General features: G+C 37.3%; 1 protein-coding gene across 2 annotated transcripts; it reads left to right on the top strand.

The window, feature by feature from the left end:
• Positions 1-23,253, top strand: LOC136256973 (collagen alpha-1(I) chain-like). 2 transcript variants are annotated; one of them, XM_066050061.1, is made up of 12 exons: positions 1-70; positions 20,697-20,774; positions 20,827-21,018; positions 21,073-21,126; positions 21,199-21,234; positions 21,297-21,350; positions 21,405-21,455; positions 21,512-21,556; positions 21,617-21,638; positions 21,699-21,775; positions 21,833-21,877; positions 21,979-23,253. In XM_066050061.1, the coding sequence occupies exons 1-12, from the start codon at positions 11-13 to the stop codon at positions 23,128-23,130; spliced, it is 1,866 nt and encodes a 621-aa protein (XP_065906133.1). In that variant the 5' UTR covers positions 1-10; the 3' UTR covers positions 23,131-23,253. The 2 variants fall into 2 exon arrangements, with proteins under 2 accessions (XP_065906133.1, XP_065906132.1); XM_066050060.1 differs by lacking the exon at positions 1-70 and adding an exon at positions 20,452-20,605.
• Positions 23,254-24,496: the final 1,243 nt, after the last annotated feature.

The raw sequence follows: 24,496 nt of genomic DNA, 5'->3' as shown, positions 1-24,496 counted from the left end.
AATCAGAAGGATGAATCTGTTATTTATACTCGCAGGCCTGACTGCAGCTTTGGCATTAGCAGGAGCGACTGTAAGTCAACTATATACAGTATTGTATGAGATAATAATGTAGCTAGCTAGTTGATGTTGTCACTATACATGTTAAATTTCTCTGCAGGATGATCCTCCCTACCCATCATGTGGTGACTGCATATACAGTACTTTCAGAGGACATGATGGAGAACATGTCCTCTGAAATGCTGGAGAACATGTCCTCTGAAATTTTGTATATCTTATATACCACTGTGTATGCTTTCCCCAAGATTTGGCCCACACTCAAATGCATACCTATTTAAAATGTAATATGGCATGATAGTGACAGTACTGCTTTGCTCAAGACTCAAGATGGTCTATATATGTATGTGTATATGTTTTGCAATACCAACATGGTGATAAAGTAATACAAACATGTTGAACTCATTCTGTAAGAAAAAAAGTGATCATGAGTATACACTAATAGTTATCAAAGTACAGAACGAAAAGAATTGTTAGAAAAAACAGCAGCTGTGGAATACTATCAACTAGTGTAAAAATAATTTAAAAAATTAAAATATTGGAATAGAGACCCCTGAAAAAAGTAAAAAAAGAAGAGTCAAACAAGCCAGCATATTAAACACACTATTTGGACTCAATAGATATGGTAGAAACTAAGGAAAAACAGTGATTTTCCATAAATCAGGGGCAGATAAGTACTGAGAATGCTTCTGTATAGATGTTTATCTGAGTCCAAATTAACAATGTTTAACATGCTGGCTTGTTTGACTCTTGTTTCTTTACTTTTTCAGCGATCTCTATTCCCATGTTTTATTTTTAAAACTATTTTTACACTAGTTTGTTTACTTTGTATAGATGGCTAACATGATAGTAAGAGGTGCTGGTGGTGCTCGATATTACACAATACTAAACATGTATATCAAGTTAGTCATCATGTGCAGTAGCTGTTAAGTAGTCAGCTTATTATTATCACAGAGTTAGCAAACACCAGTGTATTGCATAATTTGAATGTACTTTACAGCTTTGACATATCCAACTATAGGCAGTGTATAACATGTTGTGTGGTCGGCAATAGTATGATTTCTGATTTATCATATTCACATGCACACTTGAGCAGCTATGTGATCACAATAAATCAAGTACACAGTGGTACACAACAACATTGTTGCTCTGGTATGAACTTAATATAGTGTAAAAATAATCTAATCCAAAACAGCCAAGCTGTAAAACAAGAGTGCGACCCTCAAAAAGGCTATGGTGAAAAAAGATGTGAAGTCCAAGGTGGTGGCTAAGAAATGGCTGTGATGGTAGGTTAATGGTAAAAAATTTAATAATGACAATTCAGGTGAATTTTGGTGTTGCTTGGTCTTGGCACAAAACTCACCTGAATTGTTGTCATTAAAATTTTTACCAGTAATCTACCATCACAGCCATTTCTTAACCGCCACCTTGGATTTCACATCTTTTTTCACCATAGCCTTTTTGAGGGCCGCACTCTTTTTTACATCTTGGCTGTTTTGGATTAGATTTCATGCATTTGTATACCCCGGGCTTTTTAACCAATCTTTTTTTCATTACCACAGGAAGAAGAAAAGATGAGGCAGATGTTAAATACTTTAAATATTTCTGATTTTATCAGTAAATGTACAAATTATATATAATACATATATTTATTACAGAACTCTGCATGGTGGTTTCTTTGTAACTGAACACTCTACAAGGAGACTTCTTCTAGCTGATCTCTCTACAGGGTGAATTGTTTGTAGCTGAACTATCTACAAGGTAACTTCTTCTAGCTGATCTCTTTACAGGGTGATTTGTTTGTAGCTGAATTCTGTACATGATGGTTTCTTTGTAGCTGAACTCTCTACAAGGTAACTTCTTCTAGCTGATCTCTCTACAGGGTGAATTGTTTGTAGCTGAACTCTCTACAAGGTAACTTCTTCTAGCTGATGTCTCTACAGGGTCACTTGTTTGTAGTTGAACTCTCTACATAATGGTTTCTTTGTAGCTGAACTCTCCACAAGGTAACTTCTTCTAGCTGATGTCTCTGCAGGGTCACTAGTTTGTAGCTGAACTCTCTACATGGTGGTTTCTTTGTAACTAAACTCTCTACAAGGTGACTTCTTCTAGCTGATCTTTCTACAAGGTGATTTGTTTGTAGCTGAACTCTCTACAGGTGATTTGTTTGCAGCTGAACTCTTTACATGATGGTTTCTTTGTAGCTGAACTCTCTACAAGGTAACTTCTTCTAGCTGATCCTCTACAGGGTGATTTGTTTGTAGCTGAACACTCTACAAGGTGACTTCTTCTAGCTGAACTACGTAGTTGAACGCCCTACAAGATAACTTCTTCTAGCTGATCTCTCTACAGGGTGAATTGTTTGTAGCTGAACTCTCTACAGGGCGATTAGTTTGTAGCAGAATTCTTTTCAGGGTGACTGCTCTATTAGGATGACTGCTCTATTAGAGTATCTCGATCTTGCACTTGCTACACCAAGTTGGATTTCGTGTTATAACTCCGTAGCTTTAAGTCTGATTCTTCTACACCATTGAAGAGCCTTTCTAAGATGATTGCTCCATCTGTACAGCAAATTTCAAAGCATTACCCCAAGCAGTTTTTCTGGTAGGCCGGCAAGTAGTTGTTTTTTATTATCTAATCTCGATTGCGTAATTGTTATTATTATCTAATCAAAAACAGCCAAGCTGTAAAAAAAAGGTGCGGCCCCCATAAAGGCCATGGTGAAAAAAGATGTGAAATCCAAGGTGGCGGCCAAGAAATGGCTGTGATGGTAGGTTAATGGTTACATTTTAATAACAACAATTCAGGTGAATTTGGTGCCAAGACCAAGCGGCACAAAATTCACCTGAATTGCCGTTATTAAAATGTAACCATTAACCTACCATCACAGCCATTTCTTGGCCGCCACCTTGGATTTCACATCTTTTTTCACCATGGCCTTTATGGGGGCCGCACCTTTTTTTTACAGCTTGGCTGTTTTTGATTAGATATCACTTCTTTTTGTATTTGTATACTGCAAAGCCGGCCTATGGCTGGCTTTGGGGCTTTTTTAACCCATGTGTTTTTTTCTTCACCACAGGAAGAAGAAAGAACTTAAAGAAGAATTTTAGTACTTCAATTATTTTTGATTTTATTAGTAATTATACAAATTATATACATATATTTATTACATGCTCATTATTCCCCACAGGATTTTTTTTGCAGCTGATCTCTCTACTGGGTGACTTGAAATGTAGCTGAACTATATACAGGATGGTTTTTTTGTAGCTGAACTCTCTGTAACAGGTGATTTGTTTTCAGCTAAACTCTCTACATGGTGGTGTCTTTATAGCCAAACTCTCTACATGATGGTTTCTTTGTAGCTGAACTCTCTATAAGGTGACTTCGTCTAGCTGAACTCTCTACAGGGTGATTTTTTTGTAGCTGAACTCTCTGCAGGGTGATTTGTTTGCAGCTGAACTCTCTACATGATGGTTTCTTTGTAGCTGAACTCTCTACAAGGTGACTTCGTCCAGTTGATCTCTCTACGGGGTGATTTGTTTCTAGCTGAACTCTCTACAGGTGAATTGTTTGCAGCTAAACTCTCTACATGGTGGTTTCTTTGTAGCTGAACTCTCTACAAGGTAACTTCTTCTCTACAGGGTGATTTGTTGTAGTTGAATTCTCTACAAGGTGGTTTGTATGAGGCTGAACTCTCTACATGGCGGTTTCTTTGTTGCTGAACTCTCTACAGAGTGCTTTGTTTGCAGCTGAACTCTCTACATGATGGTTTCTTTGTAACTGAACACTCTACAAGGTAACTTCTTCTAGCTGATCTTTCTACAGGATGAATTGTTGTAGCTGAACTATCTACAAGGTAACTTCTTCTAGCTGATCTCTATACAGGGTAATTTGTTTGTAGTTGAATTCTGTACAGGTGGTTTCTTTGTAGCTGAACTCTGTACATGATGGTTTCTTCGTAGCTAAACTCTTTACAAGGTGACTTCTTCTAGCTGAACTCTCTACGGGGTAATATCTTTGTAGCTGAACTCTCTATATGATGGTTTCTTTGTAAATGAACTCTCTACAAGGTGAATTCTTCTACCTGATCTCTCTACAGGGTGATTTGTTTGTAACTGAACTCTGTACAAGTGCGTTTTTGTGGATGATCTCACTGCAGGTTGATTTGTTTGTAGCTGAACTCACTAAAGGGTGATTTTGCTTGCAGCTGAACTCCTTGCATTGTATCTAGTTTCTAGCTGATCTCTCTACAGGGTGATTTGTTTGTAGCTGATCTCTCTACAAGTTGATTTGTGTGTAGCTGATCTCTCTGCAGGTTGATTAATTTGCAGCCGATCTCTCTACAGGGTAATTTGTTTGTAGCTGATCTCTCTACAAGTTGATTTGTGTGTAGCTGATCTTTCTACTGGTTGATTTGTTTGTAGCTGATCTCTCTACAGGGTAATTTGTTTGTAGCTGAACTCTGTACAAGGTGCTTTTTTGTAGGTGATCTCACTGCAGGTTGATTTGTTTGTAGCTGAACTCACTAAAGGGTGATTTGCTTGTAGCTGAACTCCTTACATTGTGTCCAGTTTCTAGCTGATCTCTCTACAGAGTGATTTGTTTGTAGCTGAACTCTCTATAAGGTGATTTATTTGTAGCTGAACTCCTTACATTGTGTGTAGTTTCTAGCTGATCTCTCTACAGGGTGATTTGTTTGTAATTGATCTCTCTACAAGTTGATTTGTGTGTAGCTGATCTCTCTGCAGGTTGATTTGTTTGTAGCCGATCTCTCTATAGGGTAATTTCTTTGTAGCTGAACTCTCTATAAGGTGATTTGTTTGTAGTTGATCTCTCTGCAGGTTGATTTGTTTTAGCTGAACTCTCTACAGGCTGATTTATTTGTAGCCGATCTCTCTACAGGGTAATTTGTTTGTAGCTGAACTCTCCACAAGTTGATTTGTGTGTAGCTGATCTCTCTGCAGTTTGATTTGTTTGTAGCCAATCTCTCTACAGGGTGATTTTTTTGTAGCTGACCTCTCTTCAGGGTGATTTGTTTCTAGCTGATCTCTCTACAGGGTGATTTTTTGTAGCTGACCTCTCTTCAGGGTGATTTGTTTCTAACTGATCTCTCTACAGGGTGATTTTTTGTAGCTGACCTCTCTTCAGGGTGATTTGTTTCTAGCTGATTGCTCTACAGGTTGATTTGTTTGTAGATGAACTCTCTACAGGGTAATTTGCTTGTAGCTGAACTCCTTACTTTGTGTCTAGTTTGTAGCTGATCTCTCTACAGGGTGATTTGTTTGTAGCTGAACTCCTTACATTGTGTGTAGTTTCTAGCTGATCTCTCTACAGGGTGATTTGTTTGTAGCTGATCTCTCTACAAGTTGATTTGTGTGTATATAGCTGATCTCTCTGCAGGTTGATTTGTTTGTAGCCGATCTCTCTACAGGTAATCTGTTTGTAGCTGAACTCTCTATAAGGTGATTTGTTTGTAGCTGATCTCTCTGCAGGTTGATTTGTTTTAGCTGAACTCTCTACAGGGTGATTGCTTGTAGCTGAACTCCTTACATTGTGTCTAGTTTCTAGCTGATGTCTCTACAGGGTGATTTTTTGTAGCTGAACTCTCTTCAGGGTGATTTGTTTCTAGCTGATCTCTCTACAGGTAGATTTGTGTTGATTTGTTCATTGCTGATCGCTCTAAAGGTAATTGATTTGTTGCAGTTGAACACCCTGCAAAGTGTTTTGTTTGTAGCTGATCACTCTTAAGTGTAATTTGTTTGTAGCTGAACTCTCTCCACAGTGACTTGTGTGTAGCTGAATTCTGTGTAACTGAATTCTCTAGAGAGTGACTTAATTGTAGCTGAATTCTCTACACAGTGCATGACTTGTTTATAGCTGAACTTTCTTCAGTGTGACTTGTAATGTTCTGAATCTCTATAGTGGTATATTTGCTTAACTCTCCACATGGTGACTGTCTTCTTGCTGAACTGTCTATAAGATTAACTGTTTGCAGCTGAACTCCCTACAGAATAACTTGTGATGTAATAAAATTCTATAATGGAGTAAATAAATTAGCCGAATGCTCTATTAGGGTGACTGTTCTATTAGAGTATCTCGATCTCGCATTTGCTACACGGAGTTGGCTTTCGAATCATAACTCAGTGGTTTGTAATCCGATTCTTCTGTACTACTGCAAGGACTTTCTATGAAGATTATTCCAGCTATACACCGATTTTCAGCTCATTGCTCTAAGCGGTTTGCCTAGTAGGCGTGAAAACTAATACTTTTTTATTCATAAAAATCGATCGCGTAATTGTGACACAGGTTGGGTTTTGTGTCATATCTCCGTGGTCTTTATCTCGATTCCTTTCAAACCACCAAAAGGCACTCCTACGATGGTTACTCCATCTACATAGCAATTTTCAACTCATTCCATGAAGCGGTTTACCCTGTAGGCGTGACAACAAATCGATCTTGTTTTACGCGAATAATCGGTCATAACTCCTGAACCATTCATCGGATTTGTACCAAATTTGATGCTAGGATTCGCCTTTGGACTCCCTTTCTGTGTACCAAATTTCTAGGCGATCGGAGTACGCGTTTGCTTGTTATAGCAATTTTTGCAAGTGTGCGAAAAGACGAAGAAGAAGAAGAAAAAAAAAACGAAGAAAAAAAAACGAAACTTTGGCAGCTCGTATCTCGGAAATGGCTGGAGCGATTTCCTTCAAATTTGGAATGTAGACTCCCTTGGCTGGCGGACAACTGTGTAGCAAATTCGGGTCCAATCAGATAAGTGATCACCGAGATACAAAGGTGTGAAAATGACGTTTTCGTTCTTCCTGTCAATATACTCACGGTGTGGCGCGCCGGCTTCTTGGGCCGCATGACACACTACCGTGTGTCTTGATTATTATTATTTATCTGATTTGTCAAAGAAAGACAGGGTGACACCAAAAGGCAGAGCCTGTACAAGGGTATTTCCCTAGAAGATACAAAACCAAAAACGGAGGGGACAAATACAGAGCTACAAAAAAACAAGAAAGAACACATACACATATAAATTAATTACAACAAAACAGTTTATACACAGCTTGGCGAAACTTAGATGAGCTGAGATCAAATGCATCACACGATAGAGTGTTCCATAAGAAAACAGTGTTCACAAAGAGAGAATGTCTATAAGAATTGATAGAAGACTGTAGCGGAACAAGGGTGAGAGGATGCGCTCGGGTACAAGATGTATTGAAATTACAGTAATTTGATAGTTTCAAAGAATCGTACCTACCTTTTAGGATGTCATAAAGCATAGCCACGCTCAAATAATTCCTTCGAGATGACAGTGTTGGTCAGTGTAACTCTTGTAAACAAGCATTAGAAGATTCATTCCAACACTTATGTAATGGTGACCAACGACTTCCACAGGCCCAACGTGCAGCACGTCATTGGACAGATTCCACTGTGGACTTATCAGAAACAGTGTGAGGATTATTCACCATGGATTTGGCCTCAGTTGTAGCACCCCATAAAGTGTGACGTAGAAAATTAAGGACTTGCTGGTTTTGGCTGCAACATACTTGCAGTGGTGTGACCATGACAAATTTGATTGAAAGAAAACTCCCAAATATTTCACACTGTTGGTTTTTGTTGTTGTATCTTCGTGGTTTTTAGCTCGATTTGTTTCAAACCACAAAAGGTTTGAGGTTCAATAGTTAACATATTCACCCACCGATTTTCAGCTTCTTCCCTTAAGCGGTTTACCCTGTAGACCCTGTAGGAATGACAACATATCGGTGTTATCATTTGTGAATAATCACTAATAACTCTTTGTCTGTGTATCGTATTCCAACCAAAGTTGGTACAGAGATATGCCTTTATACCCTCGTCTGTGTGCCAAATTTCAAGGAAATCGGATATGGCGTTTGCGTTTTATAGCAGTTTTTGTAAGTGTGCGAAAAGAGGAAGAAAAATAAGAAAGAAAAAAAACGAAGAAACTAAGCCAATTTTTGAAGTCGCATATCTCAGGAATGCTTGAAGCGATTTTGCTCAAACTTGGAATGTGGAGTGCTGCAGTTGGAGGGCGTGTCCACAGCAAAAATCGTCTTGTCTCACCAAGGCAGCACAGAGCTACGGAGGTTCGGAAATTGCGTTTTCGTTCTTCCTGTCAATATACTCACGGGTGCTAATTGCGCGCTGGCTTCTTAGGACGCATGACACACTACCGTGTGTCTCGATTTTCAAAAATTAAAACATAGGAATAGAGATCGCTGAAAAAGTAAAGAAACAAGGGTCAAACAAGCCAGCATGTTAAACACACAGAGATCTCTATTTGGACTCAATGGATATGGGGTATAGACAGAGATTAAGGAAAATGAGTAGTTTTATATAAATAGGGGCAGATAAGTACTGAAAATAATCAGTAAGCACTGAGAATTCTTCTGTATAAATGTTTATTTGAGTCCAAATAGAGATCTCTGTGTGTTTAACATGCTGGCTTGTTTGACCCTTGTTTCTTTACTTTTTCAGCGATCTCTATTCCCATGTTTTAATTTTTGAGAATTATTTTTACACTAGTTTGTTTACTTTTTATAAATCCATTTATGGATAGCTAACATGATCATAAGAGGTGCTGGTGGTGCTTGATATTGCACATGTACAGTACATAGCTATTAAGTAGTCAGCTAATATTATCAGAGTTAGCAAACATGTTTCCATACCCAGTGGCGTAGCCAAGGGTGGGCATGTGCGGGCATTTGCCCAACCATCACAAACTTTTGCCCAACCATCACAAGTAGCTTAAGATTCACGCGAGGATTTACAGCAGCACACAAAACAACCTTATTTTAATACTGTAAAGCGTAAACGTGTACCTCATTTGTTGAACCATGACTTCGAAGAAGAGATCGAGTTAGATGGGGTATCACGTGATCCATTACGCAGAAATCCCTCGGGAAGTATGTAGACGCACGTGCCACGCTCCTTGGCGCGGTTGAAATTCGAAATTTTAAATGGAGTCGAAGCGTGGTACTGTATCTCTAAGTCACAGTGAGTGATAATCGTCAGTAGGATTCAGTGTGGATGGTGCTGGCAGCAAAAAAATTTGGTTTCAGTGGACTTGTCAAGCGTATTTTATTGATAAGGAAAGTACCGTATAGCCTAACTTACTGCTGATGAAAGAAAACGGGAAAACATACTCTTCTAGATAACAATAATGACATATGCAAATGGAGCTGGAAATGGAGAAAAGGTCAAGTCATTATGAAGTGTCACGTGCACAATTTGTACTGATTAATCGAGTTGTGGTTTACACGAGATTCATGCAAAATGTACATTGGCTGCTATAAGTCTGGGACGAAACTTTCTTGGCATGCTGATATTTGTGATAAGGCTCATTATAGTTCATAAATTAGCGCCCCGGGCCTTCATTTGGGGCCACGTGGCGTTTACTTGAAAAAGTATTACATGTCGCTGTGGTGTTGGTCTTTAAGCTATATACTGCCAGTTGATTGTAGTAAATATGTGATGAACTGTTTACATTGTTGGTTCTTGTAGATACAGCAGTTTTATGTCACGTGATGCTCTGCTACGACGATCGTCGGTGGATGCCTGTCCTACAAGTTTAGCATTATAGCTAGTAAATGTTTACATGCATGCAAGCAGCATTTGTTTACACTATAGCATAGGTAGCTGTAGGCTTTGTGTGCATACACTTTTCATATTTTCTTTGATAATGTCTCACATGAAAGTGAGCGTGTTTCTTGTGTGTAGTTAAGTTGATGTTATGCCCAACCATCAAATATTGGCTGGCTACACACCTGTCCATACCATTGAATGTACTTTGTACTATACAGCTTCGACATATCCAACTATAGGCAGTGTATAGCATGTTGTGGTCAGCAATAGTATGGCTTCTGATTTGTGCAGTTATGTGATTACAATTAAATCAAAGGTAATGATATAAAGTTTCCAAATGAACTTGTTAACATAAATAGATTGGATACTTATTAACACATTGGTTACCCTTGCAGAAACTAAGTCAGAAGATCAATGGCTAAGTGAACCTACAAGAAGCAACATTGCTTGAGAATGGGTGTTATCATTGTAATATGCATTTAAAAATAGGTCATGGACATTGGAAGGAAAGTAGCGTAGTTTTTATCCCCAAAAAGTACTCACATTTTGCTCTAACCCTGTGAGAAAATAATAATTAGAAGATGAACAAAATGGCAGATTTCAGTTCTTTAATAAATAAGTCCTTTTATCAAATCTTTTGATTTCATCTTTGCTAGTGGACGTAAACTCCTTTCAAATGAACTTCTAAGGCTTCTTTTGAGATTGGAAAAGGTTTTTAAGGTGGTGTTTAATTGAGTGTTCTATTAGGATTTTGGAAAAAAACAGACGATCTCTATTATGAACCACTACCGTGGTTCATGATACTGTGGTTAAATATCAGTAATGATATAAGGTTCCAAATGAACTTGAAATAGATTGGATACTTATTAACACCTATTAACATTTTGGTTACCCTTGCAGAGACTAAGTCAGAAGATCAATGGTAAAACGAATCTATAAGAAGCAAATTTGCTTGAGAATGGGTGTTATCACTGTAATATGCATTTACAAATAGGTCACGGATGTGAAGAAAGACATAGGGAGGAAAGTTATGAAGTTTTTATCCAAAAGTATTTACATTTTGCTCTAGCCATGTGGAAAGAAATAAGATGAACAAGATGGCATATTTTAGTTATTTAAAAAGTACTTTTGTTGGTTCCTTTTGACTTCATATTTTCCAGTGGACCTATACTTCTTCCAAATTAACTTCTAAGGCTTCTTTTGTGGTTGGGGGAGCTTCCTAAGGTGGTGTTTAGGTGTGTGTTCTATTAGGATTTTGGTAAAAAACATAGTCGATCTCTACTATGAATCACTACCGTGGTTCATGATACTACCCAGTATTGTGATATCAAGTGGTAATACTCTACTCCAAGATTGGTATTGTAGGTATCAATATAACCAGACACTTGACATTTGGTCATATTTTCAACCGATTTAGCTTGTTGTGTAGGATTTCTACTGACGTTACTAAATCATTTTTTATATGCAAATTATTTAGCTTGCTTACCTTATGTAAGTCATATCATGTGTAGTATTGATATCTAAAGTATATAATGAGGTAATGCTGCAGGGTTTTGCTGATATGTATGCCCAAAATCCTGAGGGCTGCAGACCAGATGACTATAAGGTGGGTAGAAATATGCATCCACACATTGCCCAAACAATTATTTAACTGATCGTTTGTTGTTTTTAATTGTCAATTAGTCAAAACTTAGCAACTACACTGACCTTCATAGCTTAAACCTGTAAACCTAAACCCACAATTTAACGCTCCATGTCATGAGTAAAAGTGTAATGTATCTTTGAATTGGTTGGGTATCAAAACCATAAACAAACATGATACTGTCCAGGAAGCCCTGTACAGTGCCTTTGAATGCCCATGCTAAAGTAGTGCGTATATACTTTAATAAATCAGTCAGCTTATATAGTACATTATATTAGTGAACTGAACATAAAAGTGTTTTAAATAAACTGCTATTATTCTCACAATTTCAGAGAGCCTAGATCTCAAAAATTTTCCATGGGATAGCTATGCCCTCAGACCCTAATAAATTTACTAAGGTATAAATCCTTACTTCCACCTTCCTTTTGTAGGCCCAAGTATAGCATCATGTCTGACTAGGCACTTGTTACCTTTGGGAATAGTTATACTAGTTAAAAACATTTGCATTTGCCAGTTTGAAGATGTGGAATTATGCACAACATGTGGCCATCAAGAATATTATGCCTATACCGTATTTACATTTTCGTGGCATGTAGATGTGTTTATTGCTCCTTTGCATTGCATAAAATGAATGAACAAAACTTCAATATTATTTTGTCAACTTTTAAATTTAAACTTCTCAACTTTTAAATTAAATTTGTCAACTTCTCTTCAGAATAAGAACATAGCATACAATGTATGTTTTGATCTTTGATATTTAATGAGGTCTCTAATATCAGTAAGAAACCTCCTGGCAAATTAGAACCTCCTTGAGTTGGCTATCTATATAGAAACCTGCCAAGTTATTATTTAGACTTTGAGCATATAATGTATTCGCTGTGTAGTATTTTAGCAAAGCGTACTTAAAACCTAGTTATAAATAACACTGAACCATGTTCTAAGTCAGTTAGGAACTACTCCTTGGTTATTCATAATTTTTTAGAAACGTCAGTTTTGCCTCAGTTTCTAAAACCGCGAAGAACCCTGGGCTGGGTTCCTAACCTATTAAGTTGTGCCTCCCAATCCTCTGGTGGCTAATCATCCACTCTCGGTGCACACCAACAGTCTCCACATGATGGGTGTAGGGAAGAAAGATCCTTCTGTGAAGCATCATAGTACATTTTAAGTGTTCAAATTTGCAGTAATACACCAACTAATTTTGTCCTCCCCAAAAGCCAAAGCAGTAGACAATACTGCAAACACAATGACGTATTCATGCTTATTCTTAGATGATGTTATTTCTATACACTTGCAGTACAGCCAGTACACTATTGGCATCCATGTCTATGATACAGTGCAAATACAGGTGATCTGTTTCCTATGCTGTTAGTGGTTACTCAAATCCCTATTTATTTATATTAAATACTGTACAAAACTCCAAAATGGAGTATTTGTGCACAGATACAGACAATTACACAAAAATGTATACAGTAGCTGGGTTAATACAAAAATATTTCAATATTCTCTTCTTAAAATCTTCTACATTTGTTACTTCAATAACTAGCTAGTAAACTGTTCCACATTTTAAGAGCTGAAGGAAAAAAAGGAGTGCAAATAAACATCAAGGTGAGCTTGCAATTGTTGGAATCTTTGTAAATGACCTTTTGTACTGGAGTTAGTCATTGTGGGAATGTGATGGTTAGGTATACTGAGTCTGACTATGTTATGTAAAATCTTATACAACATGGTGAGACGCAAGATCTCATGACGTTGTTCCAACCATGTGATTGTAACATTTCTGCAACACTAGATGTTAGTCCAAAGTTCCCAGTCTTAAATCTTGCAGCTTTTCACTGAAGTGCTTCAATCAAGTTGATGTTTGTTTTTGTGTATGGAGACCACACAGACTAGCATATTCTATCACTAGCCTCACCATTGATCTACAACAGGCTTCTTTCACCATAGTTGGGCAAGAGTTGATGTTTTGCTGTAAGAAAGACTTGACTTGATTTGCTTTGTAAGAGGTCTTCTTAATATGCTCATTAAAAATGTTAAGTGTTCATCCAGGATAACTCCAAGATATTTGGTGTGAGGTACAGATCTCACATTCTCACCAATTAAGTAGTAGCAGTACTGATCTTGCTGGGTTCTTTTTGTTTGTAATACACATTTAAATAAATGTCATTTGCCAAGTATTTGCCCATTTAGATAAAGCAATAAATAAGGTCCTGCTGAAGCATCTCATGGTCTGCAGCACAATCTTTATTGTTCTGTAAAGTATAACATGATCAGCTTAAAGTTTAACAGATGATTTAGCATGACTAGGTAAGTCATAGATATAACAATAATGGTCCTAAGACTGTCCCTTGTGAGACCCCAGATATCACTTCACTAGAACTACAATTGTATCTATTTACAATCAGTTTTTGGGTTCTATTCATAAGAAAAAAGTTTAATCTATTCAAGAGTTGTACCATGGTATTCTGTAATGTGATAATTTATAACACAAACATTGATATGGGACCGTATCAAATGCTTTTTTGAAATCTAGCAACAATACATCAGTTTGTAGACCTAAATTTGAATTCTGTAAAACGTCATCTACTGTTGTTATTGTGTTTCACATGGCTGATCTCTTCTGAAACCACTCTGATTATTGCACAAAATACTTCTGGCATCTAAGTGCTTAAAGATGTTGGAGAATATATGTTCAAAAAAGTTGCAGCAAATGCAAGTAAGGGAGACTGGACGATAGTTTAGTGGACTTGATCTATCATCTTTCTTATAAATGGGGACTATGTTAGCATGCTTCCATTCCTGAGGCAGTTGGCCCTGTCCCAGTGAAGCTTTATAAATCATAGCTAAACTAGGTGCAAACTCAAAGGCAAAAAACGGGTTGGAATTTTGTCAGATCCAGGAGCTTTAGATGGTTTAAGATTTTGTAAAAGTTAAACAATACCATTTGTATCAATACGAGTGGGTAGAATTTCTTGATGCAGATATCACTCAGTACTGGCATAGTCGATGTGTCTTCACTTGTGAAGACGGTAGGAAAAGCTCTATTAATAAGTTCTGCCTTACTTTGTGGATCGCTATAGACAACACCATTGTCCTGTAATGTAGCCACATCACAGTAACACTGTGAAAAAAGAGGGATATAAGATGGTATTTCCAGTGGCTTATTGAATACAGAAAAGCTTGATATAACCTGTAGTATACTAACAATCACATGTAAGGCTTTAGTTAATGTGTTAAACATACTGAAACCATATATGTGATGGTATAGTGTGGGCATTATATTTGATATAAGCTATTTTAAGTAATGCGGTAAATAAGCTGAAACCATATATGTAATAGTATAGTATGCATTATACTAAAGTATAACATGAGTATAATACAGGGTTTATATTATTGCTTATTTGTATTCAATAAGCCACTGGAAATACCATCTTATATCCCACCTTTTTCACAGTGTGATCATTCTTTTGTGCCTTAATAAATGACCACAACTTCTTGGAGTCTTTCCCTGTTTGGGAGCAGGCAAGGTTTCAGATATACTTGTTGTATGTTCTTCTACATTGTTGCTGAGATTCGTTCTTGTATATAATGATGGTTACTCTGATTGTACATGTGTTAAGTTAAAAAATACCTTCAAGTTTCTACATAACAGTACATGCACATGTGTACACATACAGATGTACCACAATCATTGAAAAGATGCATCTGATCTTTTTCCACATTGAACATCCAAATAGTATAGTACAATTTTTTTGAGAGGATATTTTCTTTGATTATGAGCTATGTAAAAATCATTAACTTTCACCTTTAAGATTCTGATTCTTTAGGTCTGTCATTTTGGATATATTCTAGATAGAGATAATGGGGGTGAATGTCAGTATCAGTGGGAGAAAAATTTATTAAGTGTTTTTTTATTAAATATACAACAATTACACATACACGGTTTGTATGGTGTATATTGCTGCTGTCACCATCCCTCCTTCTCCACCACCACCACCACCACTATCACTACTACTGCTGCTGCTGTATGTGTGTAATCTGCAGGTGCATATTAATAGAATGTCACTGGAATGCACAAGTGTGCAACAGCTGGCATATTGATTTCTTGTTATGGGAAATAGCTGACTGTGTTTCTCAGCACTGAAAGTTATAATGGAAATCTAACAGAGCACTGAAAGTTACACTTGTACATAAAATCAAACTTTTTGGGTGTCTGTAGTTATGCTAACATAGTCTGCAGCTGGACATAACAATAATGGTCCTAAGACTGTCCCTTGTGAGACCCCAGATATCACTTCACTAGAACTACAATTGTATCTATTTACAATCAGTTTTTGGGTTCTATTCATAAGAAAAAAGTTTAATCTATTCAAGAGTTGTACCATGGTATTCTGTAATGTGATAATTTATAACACAAACATTGATATGGGACCGTATCAAATGCTTTTTTGAAATCTAGCAACAATACATCAGTTTGTAGACCTAAATTTGAATTCTGTAAAACGTCATCTACTGTTGTTATTGTGTTTCACATGGCTGATCTCTTCTGAAACCACTCTGATTATTGCACAAAATACTTCTGACATCTAAGTGCTTAAAGATGTTGAGCATATATGTTCAAAAAATTTGCAGCAAATGCAAGTAAGGGAGACTGGACGATAGTTTAGTGGACTTGATCGATCATCTTTCTTATAAATGGGGACTATGTTAGCATGCTTCCATTCCTGAGGCAGTTGGCCCTGTCCCAGTGAAGCTTTATAAATCATAGCTAAACTAGGTGCAAACTCAAAGCAAAAAAAAGGTTGGAATTTTGTCAGATCCAGGAGCTTTAGTTGGTTTAAGATTTTGTAAAAGTTGAACAATACCATTTGTATCGATATGAGTGGGTGGAATTTCTTGATGCAAATATCACTCAGTACTGGCATAGTCGATGTGTCCTCACTTGTGAAGACGGCAGAAAAAGCTCTATTAATAAGTTCTGCCTTACTTTGTGGATCGCTATAGACAACACCATTGTCCTGTAATGTAGCCACATCACAGTGATCATTCTTTTGTGCCTTAATAAATGACCACAACTTCTTGGAGACTTTCCCTGTTTGGGAGCAGACAAGGTTTCAGATATACTTGTTGTATGTTCTTCTACATTGTTGCTGAGATTCTTTCTTGTATAATGATGGTTACTCTGATTGTACATGTGTTAAGTTAAAAAATACCTTCAAGTTTCTACATAACAGTACATGCACATGTGTACACATACAGATGTACCACAATCATTGAAAAGATGCATCTGATCTTTTTCCAAATTGAACATCCAAATAGTATAGTACAATTTTTTTGAGAGGAGTGTATTGGATATTTTCTTTGATTATGAGCTATGTAAAAATCATTAACTTTCACCTTTAAGATTCTGATTCTTTAGGTCTGTCATTTTGGATATATTCTAGATAGAGATAATGGGGGTGAATGTCAGTATCATGCAGTGGGAGAAAAATTTATAAAGTGTTTTTTTATTAAATATACAACAATTACACATACACGGTTTGTATGGTGTATATTGCTGCTGTCGCCATCCCTCCTCCTCCACCACCACCACCACTACCACTACTACTGCTGCTGCTGTATGTGTGTAATCTGCAGGTGCATATTAATAGAATGTCACTGGAATGCACAAGTGTGCAACAGCTTGCATATTGATTTCTTGTTATGGGAAATAGCTGACTGTGTTTCTCAGCACTGAAAGTTATAATGGAAATCTAACAGAGTACTGAAAGTTACACTTGTACATAAAATCAAACTTTTTGGGTGTCTGTAGTTATGCTAACATAGTCTGCAGCTGGTGAGCTAGTTAAGTATTTTCATCTGAATACCAACAACTAAGAATTGCTTTAAATTATCAATGTTATCTAGCTGCATGAGTAATCTTATTAACTGTTTATGGTGATTATAACACTTGTGACAAAGTCACAAAAAAAAATAAAACAACTTTAGCACTCTTCTAGTCAAGTGATTGTATGTACAGGTAGCCATTGTAACTGTCACCTTTGTGCACCTTCAGTCTTATAGGAAAATGATGATACAAGCATAGTATATAGTGTGTGGATTGTATGAATATAATTTTGTGGTAGCAATGTACCTGTATGTACACCTAGCCAACATAACTACGTATATGCATTCATATTATTACCCAATTTACACATATCCTACACTATGTGGAAGCCCTATCTTGTAATATGAGAAACCATGTTAGACAAAATAGAATCCAAGGGGAGTTTGTAAAAGGCGGAATAAGGAATAGCGGAATAACGGAATAACTCGCATCACAACGAATGGGCATTTATATGGCTTATGCAATGTTAGGGTGATTGTACTGTTACAGCTGTGAACTCATCCCTCGTAGATATCCTTACAATGTAGGGTGATTGCGTGTACTGTTACAGTTGTGAACTACACTGCTTCGTCGCTCATAGCCGTCCTAGCGAAGTGATTACTATACGCTCTTACTACTACTGTATGTAGCTAAGTATCATTGCGCTAGCACAGCTAGAATATACAGTAGTTAGCTATTAGTTTCGTTTTAAGTCTTCATCCTTCCAGTGGAGGGATGAAACGAAACGGCTGTCACACCCCCTTTTTCTCGCGACATTGGTACCATACTTTACATACAGTAGTAGCTAGTAAGAGCTATAATCAAATGTAATTTTGCACTTCGTAAGCGGGTACTGTATGTTAAGTATGGTACCAACGTCATGAGCAAAGGGGGCGGGGCAGTCGTTTCGTTTCATCCCTCCACTGGAAGGATGAAGACTCGAAAACGAAACTAATAGCTAACTACTGTATATTCTAGCTTAGCTACATACAGTAGTAGTTTTTTTTTTATTATTTTTTTTTTTATTAATGCTTTACAGCACAAGTGCTGAAGGTCTGTAGGACACCTGGTCCTACAGCCTGCTCAAAGACTTTAGCTACTTAGACTTTAACTACTTAAGGTGTGTTTGAAAAGTTGGAGAAAAGAGCGTATAGTAATCATTTCGCTAGGACATCTATGAGTGACGAAGCAGTGTAGTTCACAGCTGTAACAGTACACACCGGAATCACCCTACATTGTAAGGATATCTACGAGGGATGAGTTCACAGCTGTAACAGTACAATCACCCTAACATTGCATAAGCCATATAAATGCCCATTCGTTGTGATGCGAGTTATTCCGCTATTCCTTATTCCGTCCTTTACAAACTCCCGAATCCAAGTATATATCTGACACTGTGCGTTTGGTGGCAGCTTGTCTACAGCCTTGGATCTAGATCTGTATGTTTATGCACATAACATCAAATCTTTTACATTGTTATATATAGTATTGTTCAGTAGTCCATGTGCTGCTGCAGTATACAGCATACTGTATAAGTTATGCATAAAATCACATAATTGTACACACTGAGAGTCAATGATAGCACATAACACTACCAAATAACATGTATACCATATAGAAGGCACTATTAATCACAACAATACTGATGGTCAACAGTACAATATGTTACAAATTCTGATGAAGACACTGTCAATAATAGAACTCCCAGCATAGGTATTTACACGTTATATGATACTGAAGATTTCTATTTGCATTGTTTATCCTGAGCTAGTTTCAAATAGTAATCCCTGTCAGTCCAATCCACAGGTGCAGGCACTTTATGACATCCATTTTTGCACATCATGACCATGAACACTTGTACTTTCACATCAATGTCCATACTTATTGAGACATGTATGGCTGATCATAAAATAGATGGCCTACAATGTGACCAAACAAAATGCCCTTAATTTGTCAACTTCATAGTTCCAATTAAATTAATTGTATTTGTGCACATCTATAGCAACCTGTATACAAGTGTAGACATTAGCCTGTAACATTTGTATGAATCTAAGGCTAAAGCAGGATTTTGTGAGATTGTGCTGTATGGGTACATAAGCAATTAACATTAGTGGTGCAGGTCCTTCTGACCTTCTTATACTGTTAATTGATTGATTGATCAATTGATCAATCAACCAACCAATTAATCTACAGTAAAGAAGGGCAGAATAGCCTGTAGTATATACGTATGGACCGGAAACTGTTGCATAAAATGCATACAGGTGTGCAAGCCATCAAATTACATGATTAGAAAAATTCTCAGTTATAAACAATGAGTCAACTTAGTGTAAAACAGCATGTATGGACTGACTGTGTTAGACAGTTGTGTATGCATGAGTCTTCCATTCTAGACTACAATTCATTTTATGGTTTACATTATACGTCTGCAATGGCTTGTGTATGTTCACCAAACATCCTTATCATTTTCATTGTTAACAAACATTAATTCCCTATAGTGAGCACACAGATGACTTCTTAACTTGCTAGCTGCCAAATTTTCACATGCTATGTTTGAAGGTACTATGACCAGTATGGAAACTATTGGTACACACACAATATGGCTGCACCCACACTTTAACACAAACATGGTTAATTGTTAATACACCCTGTAAGGCCCCAGTCCAATGCTCAGTGACTGCTGTTCAAATTGTTTCCTTGCATGAGTACGAAAATTTATTATTAGTTGTTTATGTTATACTACCTAGTTGAAGATTAGATATGCGTATACATTACTCTAGGGTACAGCTGAAAAATATCTTTGGCTGATTATGTACTTCCAGTGATAAGAACATCCACCACTACATGTGTCAAGTATTAACTGTATGGGTATTGGTGTTTGCGTGCTGTATGTGAGGTAAAGAAATACTGCATGTTGATAATATCCACAGAATCATGTAACTACATATTTTTAGCAGAGTTTAAAGAGTCAGTCTCCCTATATACAGTGTATATGCAGGATTTAGTTTTCATGTGAGATTGCACTTCCAATAAACAACTACACAGAACATTCCATGCCACCACATAATATTGTAGCAACATATGTAAACTCTGTTGGGATTACACCATTAAAAATGTACATAAGTGGAATCTAAGGGCTATGTATCAGTGGTAAACAATGCAGCAACATTGCTGAGAAATAGGTCTAAGATTAATTATTCTGGATTCTGTGGGTATTAACTATGTAGTGTTTTATGACAATCCCTATATGATAGACCACAACTGGTCTCACTTATAGGTACTGGAATGTAAACAATGTCATACACGTTGAGTGATGCTGGTATATATAAAGGATGAGCTTGATAAAATCATTACATCTTGTTCAGATAATCAGAAGGATGAATCTGTTATTTATACTCGCAGGCCTGATTGCAGCTTTGGCATTAGTAGGAGCGACTGTAAGTCAACTATATACAGTATTGTGTTAGATAATAATGTAACTAGCTAGTTGATGTTGTCACCATATATGCATGTTAAATTTCTCTTCAGGATGATCCTCCCTACCCATCATGTGGTGACTGCATATACAGTACTTTCAGAGGACATGATGGAGAATCAGGACCGCAGGTGGGTGAATGGTTCATAAAAAAACTGTTTATTATATGTATAATCCATATAGGGTCCTAAAGGCTACCCTGGTCCAGATGGCCCTCGTGGTGACAATGGTGAACCAGGAAAAGATGGACATTATGGACTTAAAGGAGACACTGGTGACCCAGGTCATCCTGGTCCAAGAGGACTTGCAGGAAATTGTACTACTCAACCTGGACCTGCTGGACCTCCAGGAGATATGGGAGATCAAGGGAGACAAGTAAATGCATCATTCATTTACAAACATTTATTACTATCATTATTATTATTACAGGGTGTTAGAGGATCCAGAGGACTTCCTGGTCCTCGTGGTTACAAAGGACAAAAGGTTTGTGTACACATATATACATGCAACTGCTCCTGTGATCTCATTTAAATTGCTTCATTCTTACTATCATAGGGACAATGCTGTTTGTTTGCTCCACCTGGCTACCCTGTAAGTTGCTGTCCATCTATTACTAAAACATTAAATTATATAATTTAAATTGAATTTTTAAGGGAGCACCTGGAGAGATAGGACCATGTGGAAAAGATGGAAAAGCAGGAGATCCAGTAAGAACAAATGACAACAGGAAAAATATGTTTCAAAATACTATGCTCTCATAGGGTCCACCAGGTCCTCAGGGACAGAAGGGTATGACAAGGCAACTCTACAAAGTGAGTTATACATTCAAAGTGTGTCATACAATATACATGCTTTACTATAATTTTAGGTCAGGAAGCAGTTTGATTATCTTATCACATACCTTGGACTTCAGGTATGTCAATTACTAAACAATAATAGCTAGCCAAATTTATTATTCCTTTTCACACAATAGCTGCAATCATGCTGTAATGGAGGTATGATCACTACAAATGTGATGCCAGATTAAAGTATTATTTAAAAATCCATCCTTTCAGCTGGACATTATTCTGCTCCTACAAAAAAGAGACGTGCTGCATACGCATCTTACAGCACATGTCCTAAACATGGCACAGTAAGTTTGTACTACAATGTGTTGGAAGCTAAGAAACTGTGTAAATTATTTATATAGTATGTAACTGGGGAGCGTGGATACCCTGGACCAGAAGGACCTAAGGTATTGTATGTACAACAATACTATACATTTATGTTTGTGACAAAGTTCCACACAACAATAGCATCAATGTATGTATTTTATTTTTTTACCCCAATATATAGGGAGAACTGGGTGACTATGGAAGACAAGGACCAAAAGGATATTATGGAATACCTGGAAAGCATGGCCATGTTGGGTATCCAGGTGATAAAGGAGCACAGGGACCTGATGGACCAAAGGGATATCCCGGAGAACGTTATCAGTGTGAAGAGTGTCCAAACCATCCTGCAATCAAAGGTGACAGAGGTGACAATGGAGAAAAAGGCGATCGGGGTAGACCTGGTAACAGAGGACCAAAGGGTCCTCCTGGACAAGATGCAAAGTGTCTTATTGGTAGACCTGGTATGAAGGGCCGGACTGGTGAACCTGGTAATGATGGACAGAAGGGAGAGCAAGGACCTCCCGGATACCCAGGTAGACCAGGAAGTATTAAAACTCTAAAGAATGCTACACGAGTAAATGAACTCCTAAGATACATTGCCAATTTTAAATCTGACTTTTACCAATGTTGCTTTGGTCTAACAATCAAGTCACACATTAAAAGAGCAGTCAGACAAATTGCATCAGAAATGGGTGAGGACACTAATGACACAATGAGCGATGATGCAGGAATCACTGACGATTTAGATGATTATGCACTTCCATGCAAGTACTACGTTTACTATGAAGATGGTGACACATGCAACTACCACTTTCAATACTGTCCATTTACAAAGGGACCATTGGGATACCCTGGACCACCAGGACCCAGAGGAGACACTGGTATACAAGGTTATGCTGGACCAAAAGGTGACGATGGAGCAGATGGATCACCAGGTGCCAAAGGACCTAAGGGTAAAATCGGACCACTTGGTGAACAGGGGCCAGATGGAGAAGATTTCTACCTGGATTGTCCTACTCAAGGGCCCAAAGGACCGAAAGGAATACATGGCAGAAAGGGAGTTCAGGGTGTTCCCGGTAGGCCTGGATCCCGTGGTACTAGAGGAGATGCTTGTCCACCTTCTTATGGTCCTGATGGTGCCCCTGGAATACCTGGCTATCCTGGAGTTCCTGGGAAGAAGGGACAACCAGGAAGACATGGCCCACCAGGAGGAAAGGGAGATGCAGCAGAAGGTGATATTTCTGAACAGGAGTTGATATATTACAAATTGGAATTGAAGAAGCTGGCAGACAAAGTAGCCACAGGGAGGTGCTGCTATGTTCCAAAATACTAGAACTTGTATAAACATTATTTAAAGTTAAAGCTATTACTTGTGTTTTTTTTATGATTCTGTTCTTTTAACTGCACTATATTTTGTAATCCTTTCACAATAAATTAAGATTGTTGTTCTCATCTACATATTCACGGATAGCTACATATAAATAGCTACATCATCCCTAATATCAGTGGTGGATTTAGGGGTTCTGGAAACTGGTCAAGTATATTAAAGCAATTAAAATTGATTTGCAAAAGTATCAAAGGTTCAATTCAAAATACTCTAATAGAGCAGTCGACTACTCTAATAGAATTGTTTTATTATGTATTTTTAAAAGTTATTTAGCTTAAACAGTAAAAATCATATCTCAGAGTGTTTAAGATCTGCAAATTTTCCTGGGGGTATATGCAATCCCCCAGGATGGCATCCATGTGTCTGTTGTATGCTTCAAATTTTACTGTTTAGCCTATTCTTGAATGCTATGTCAGCAGAAGCAAGCATGCATTTAAGCAGCCTATATTAATTGATCAATTAATCAATTCTCAACATATGTTTAAAATATCAACTTTATTTGAAAGATTTTATTGGTGCAAAGTGTCACCAGATTCAAACTCAAAACAAATAATTTTTCAAACATTTTCTAGGCTCTAGACTCACATATGTGACCGGATTTGCGAAAAGGGGTCTTCCACACACATACAATTTACCAACTTTGACAATCCATAACTTTGGATTGGAAAAAGCTAATGGCTTGAAATTTGGTCAGCAGTGAGTACCAACATGGCTTAATGGATGAAGAAAATGTCAGAGTCATATTTTACTTGAACACTAAGTTATGGTCTTCCAAGTTCATAGAATTGGATGTGTGTGGAAGACTCCTTTTCGCAAATCCGGTCACATATATGTATGCAACAGAAAATTTGAAAACCTGTCACCAACATTTCTGGAGCCACCCTTGAATATGTGTCAATGTAGATATTCAGTGTTTGTATGCAGCAATTAAAAGCACAGTACCTTTTACATATCACTACAGGTCTGGACTCTGGTGCGAACGATTGTTTTATCATGAAAGGGCAAGGACAGTAGTTGTTACCAAGCATTTTGTCATTTATATCCATCAACATTACATTGCAGCAGACCTCATAAACACATGAATAATTAGCATGCCTTTCTTTGCAATCTATTAAAAGACTTCTCTACAACCAATTATGATAAGACATTTACTGTTGTCTAGTATATGTTTTATTCCAATACTTATCACTAATATCATCTGTACTGTCAATAAAAGATGATTCCAATTCTTACATCTTTACTCCGTCATTGTACACAAACTGAAACAACATGTCTTCAATCATAGATACTCCCTATAGATGAGGAAGACATA

Source organism: Dysidea avara, chromosome 5 (genome assembly GCF_963678975.1).
Source record: "Dysidea avara chromosome 5, odDysAvar1.4, whole genome shotgun sequence".
In the NCBI taxonomy this organism is placed as follows: domain Eukaryota; kingdom Metazoa; phylum Porifera; class Demospongiae; order Dictyoceratida; family Dysideidae; genus Dysidea; species Dysidea avara.
The sequence above is the reverse complement of the archived record's forward strand: the minus strand, read 5'-3'. Positions and strand labels throughout refer to the sequence as shown.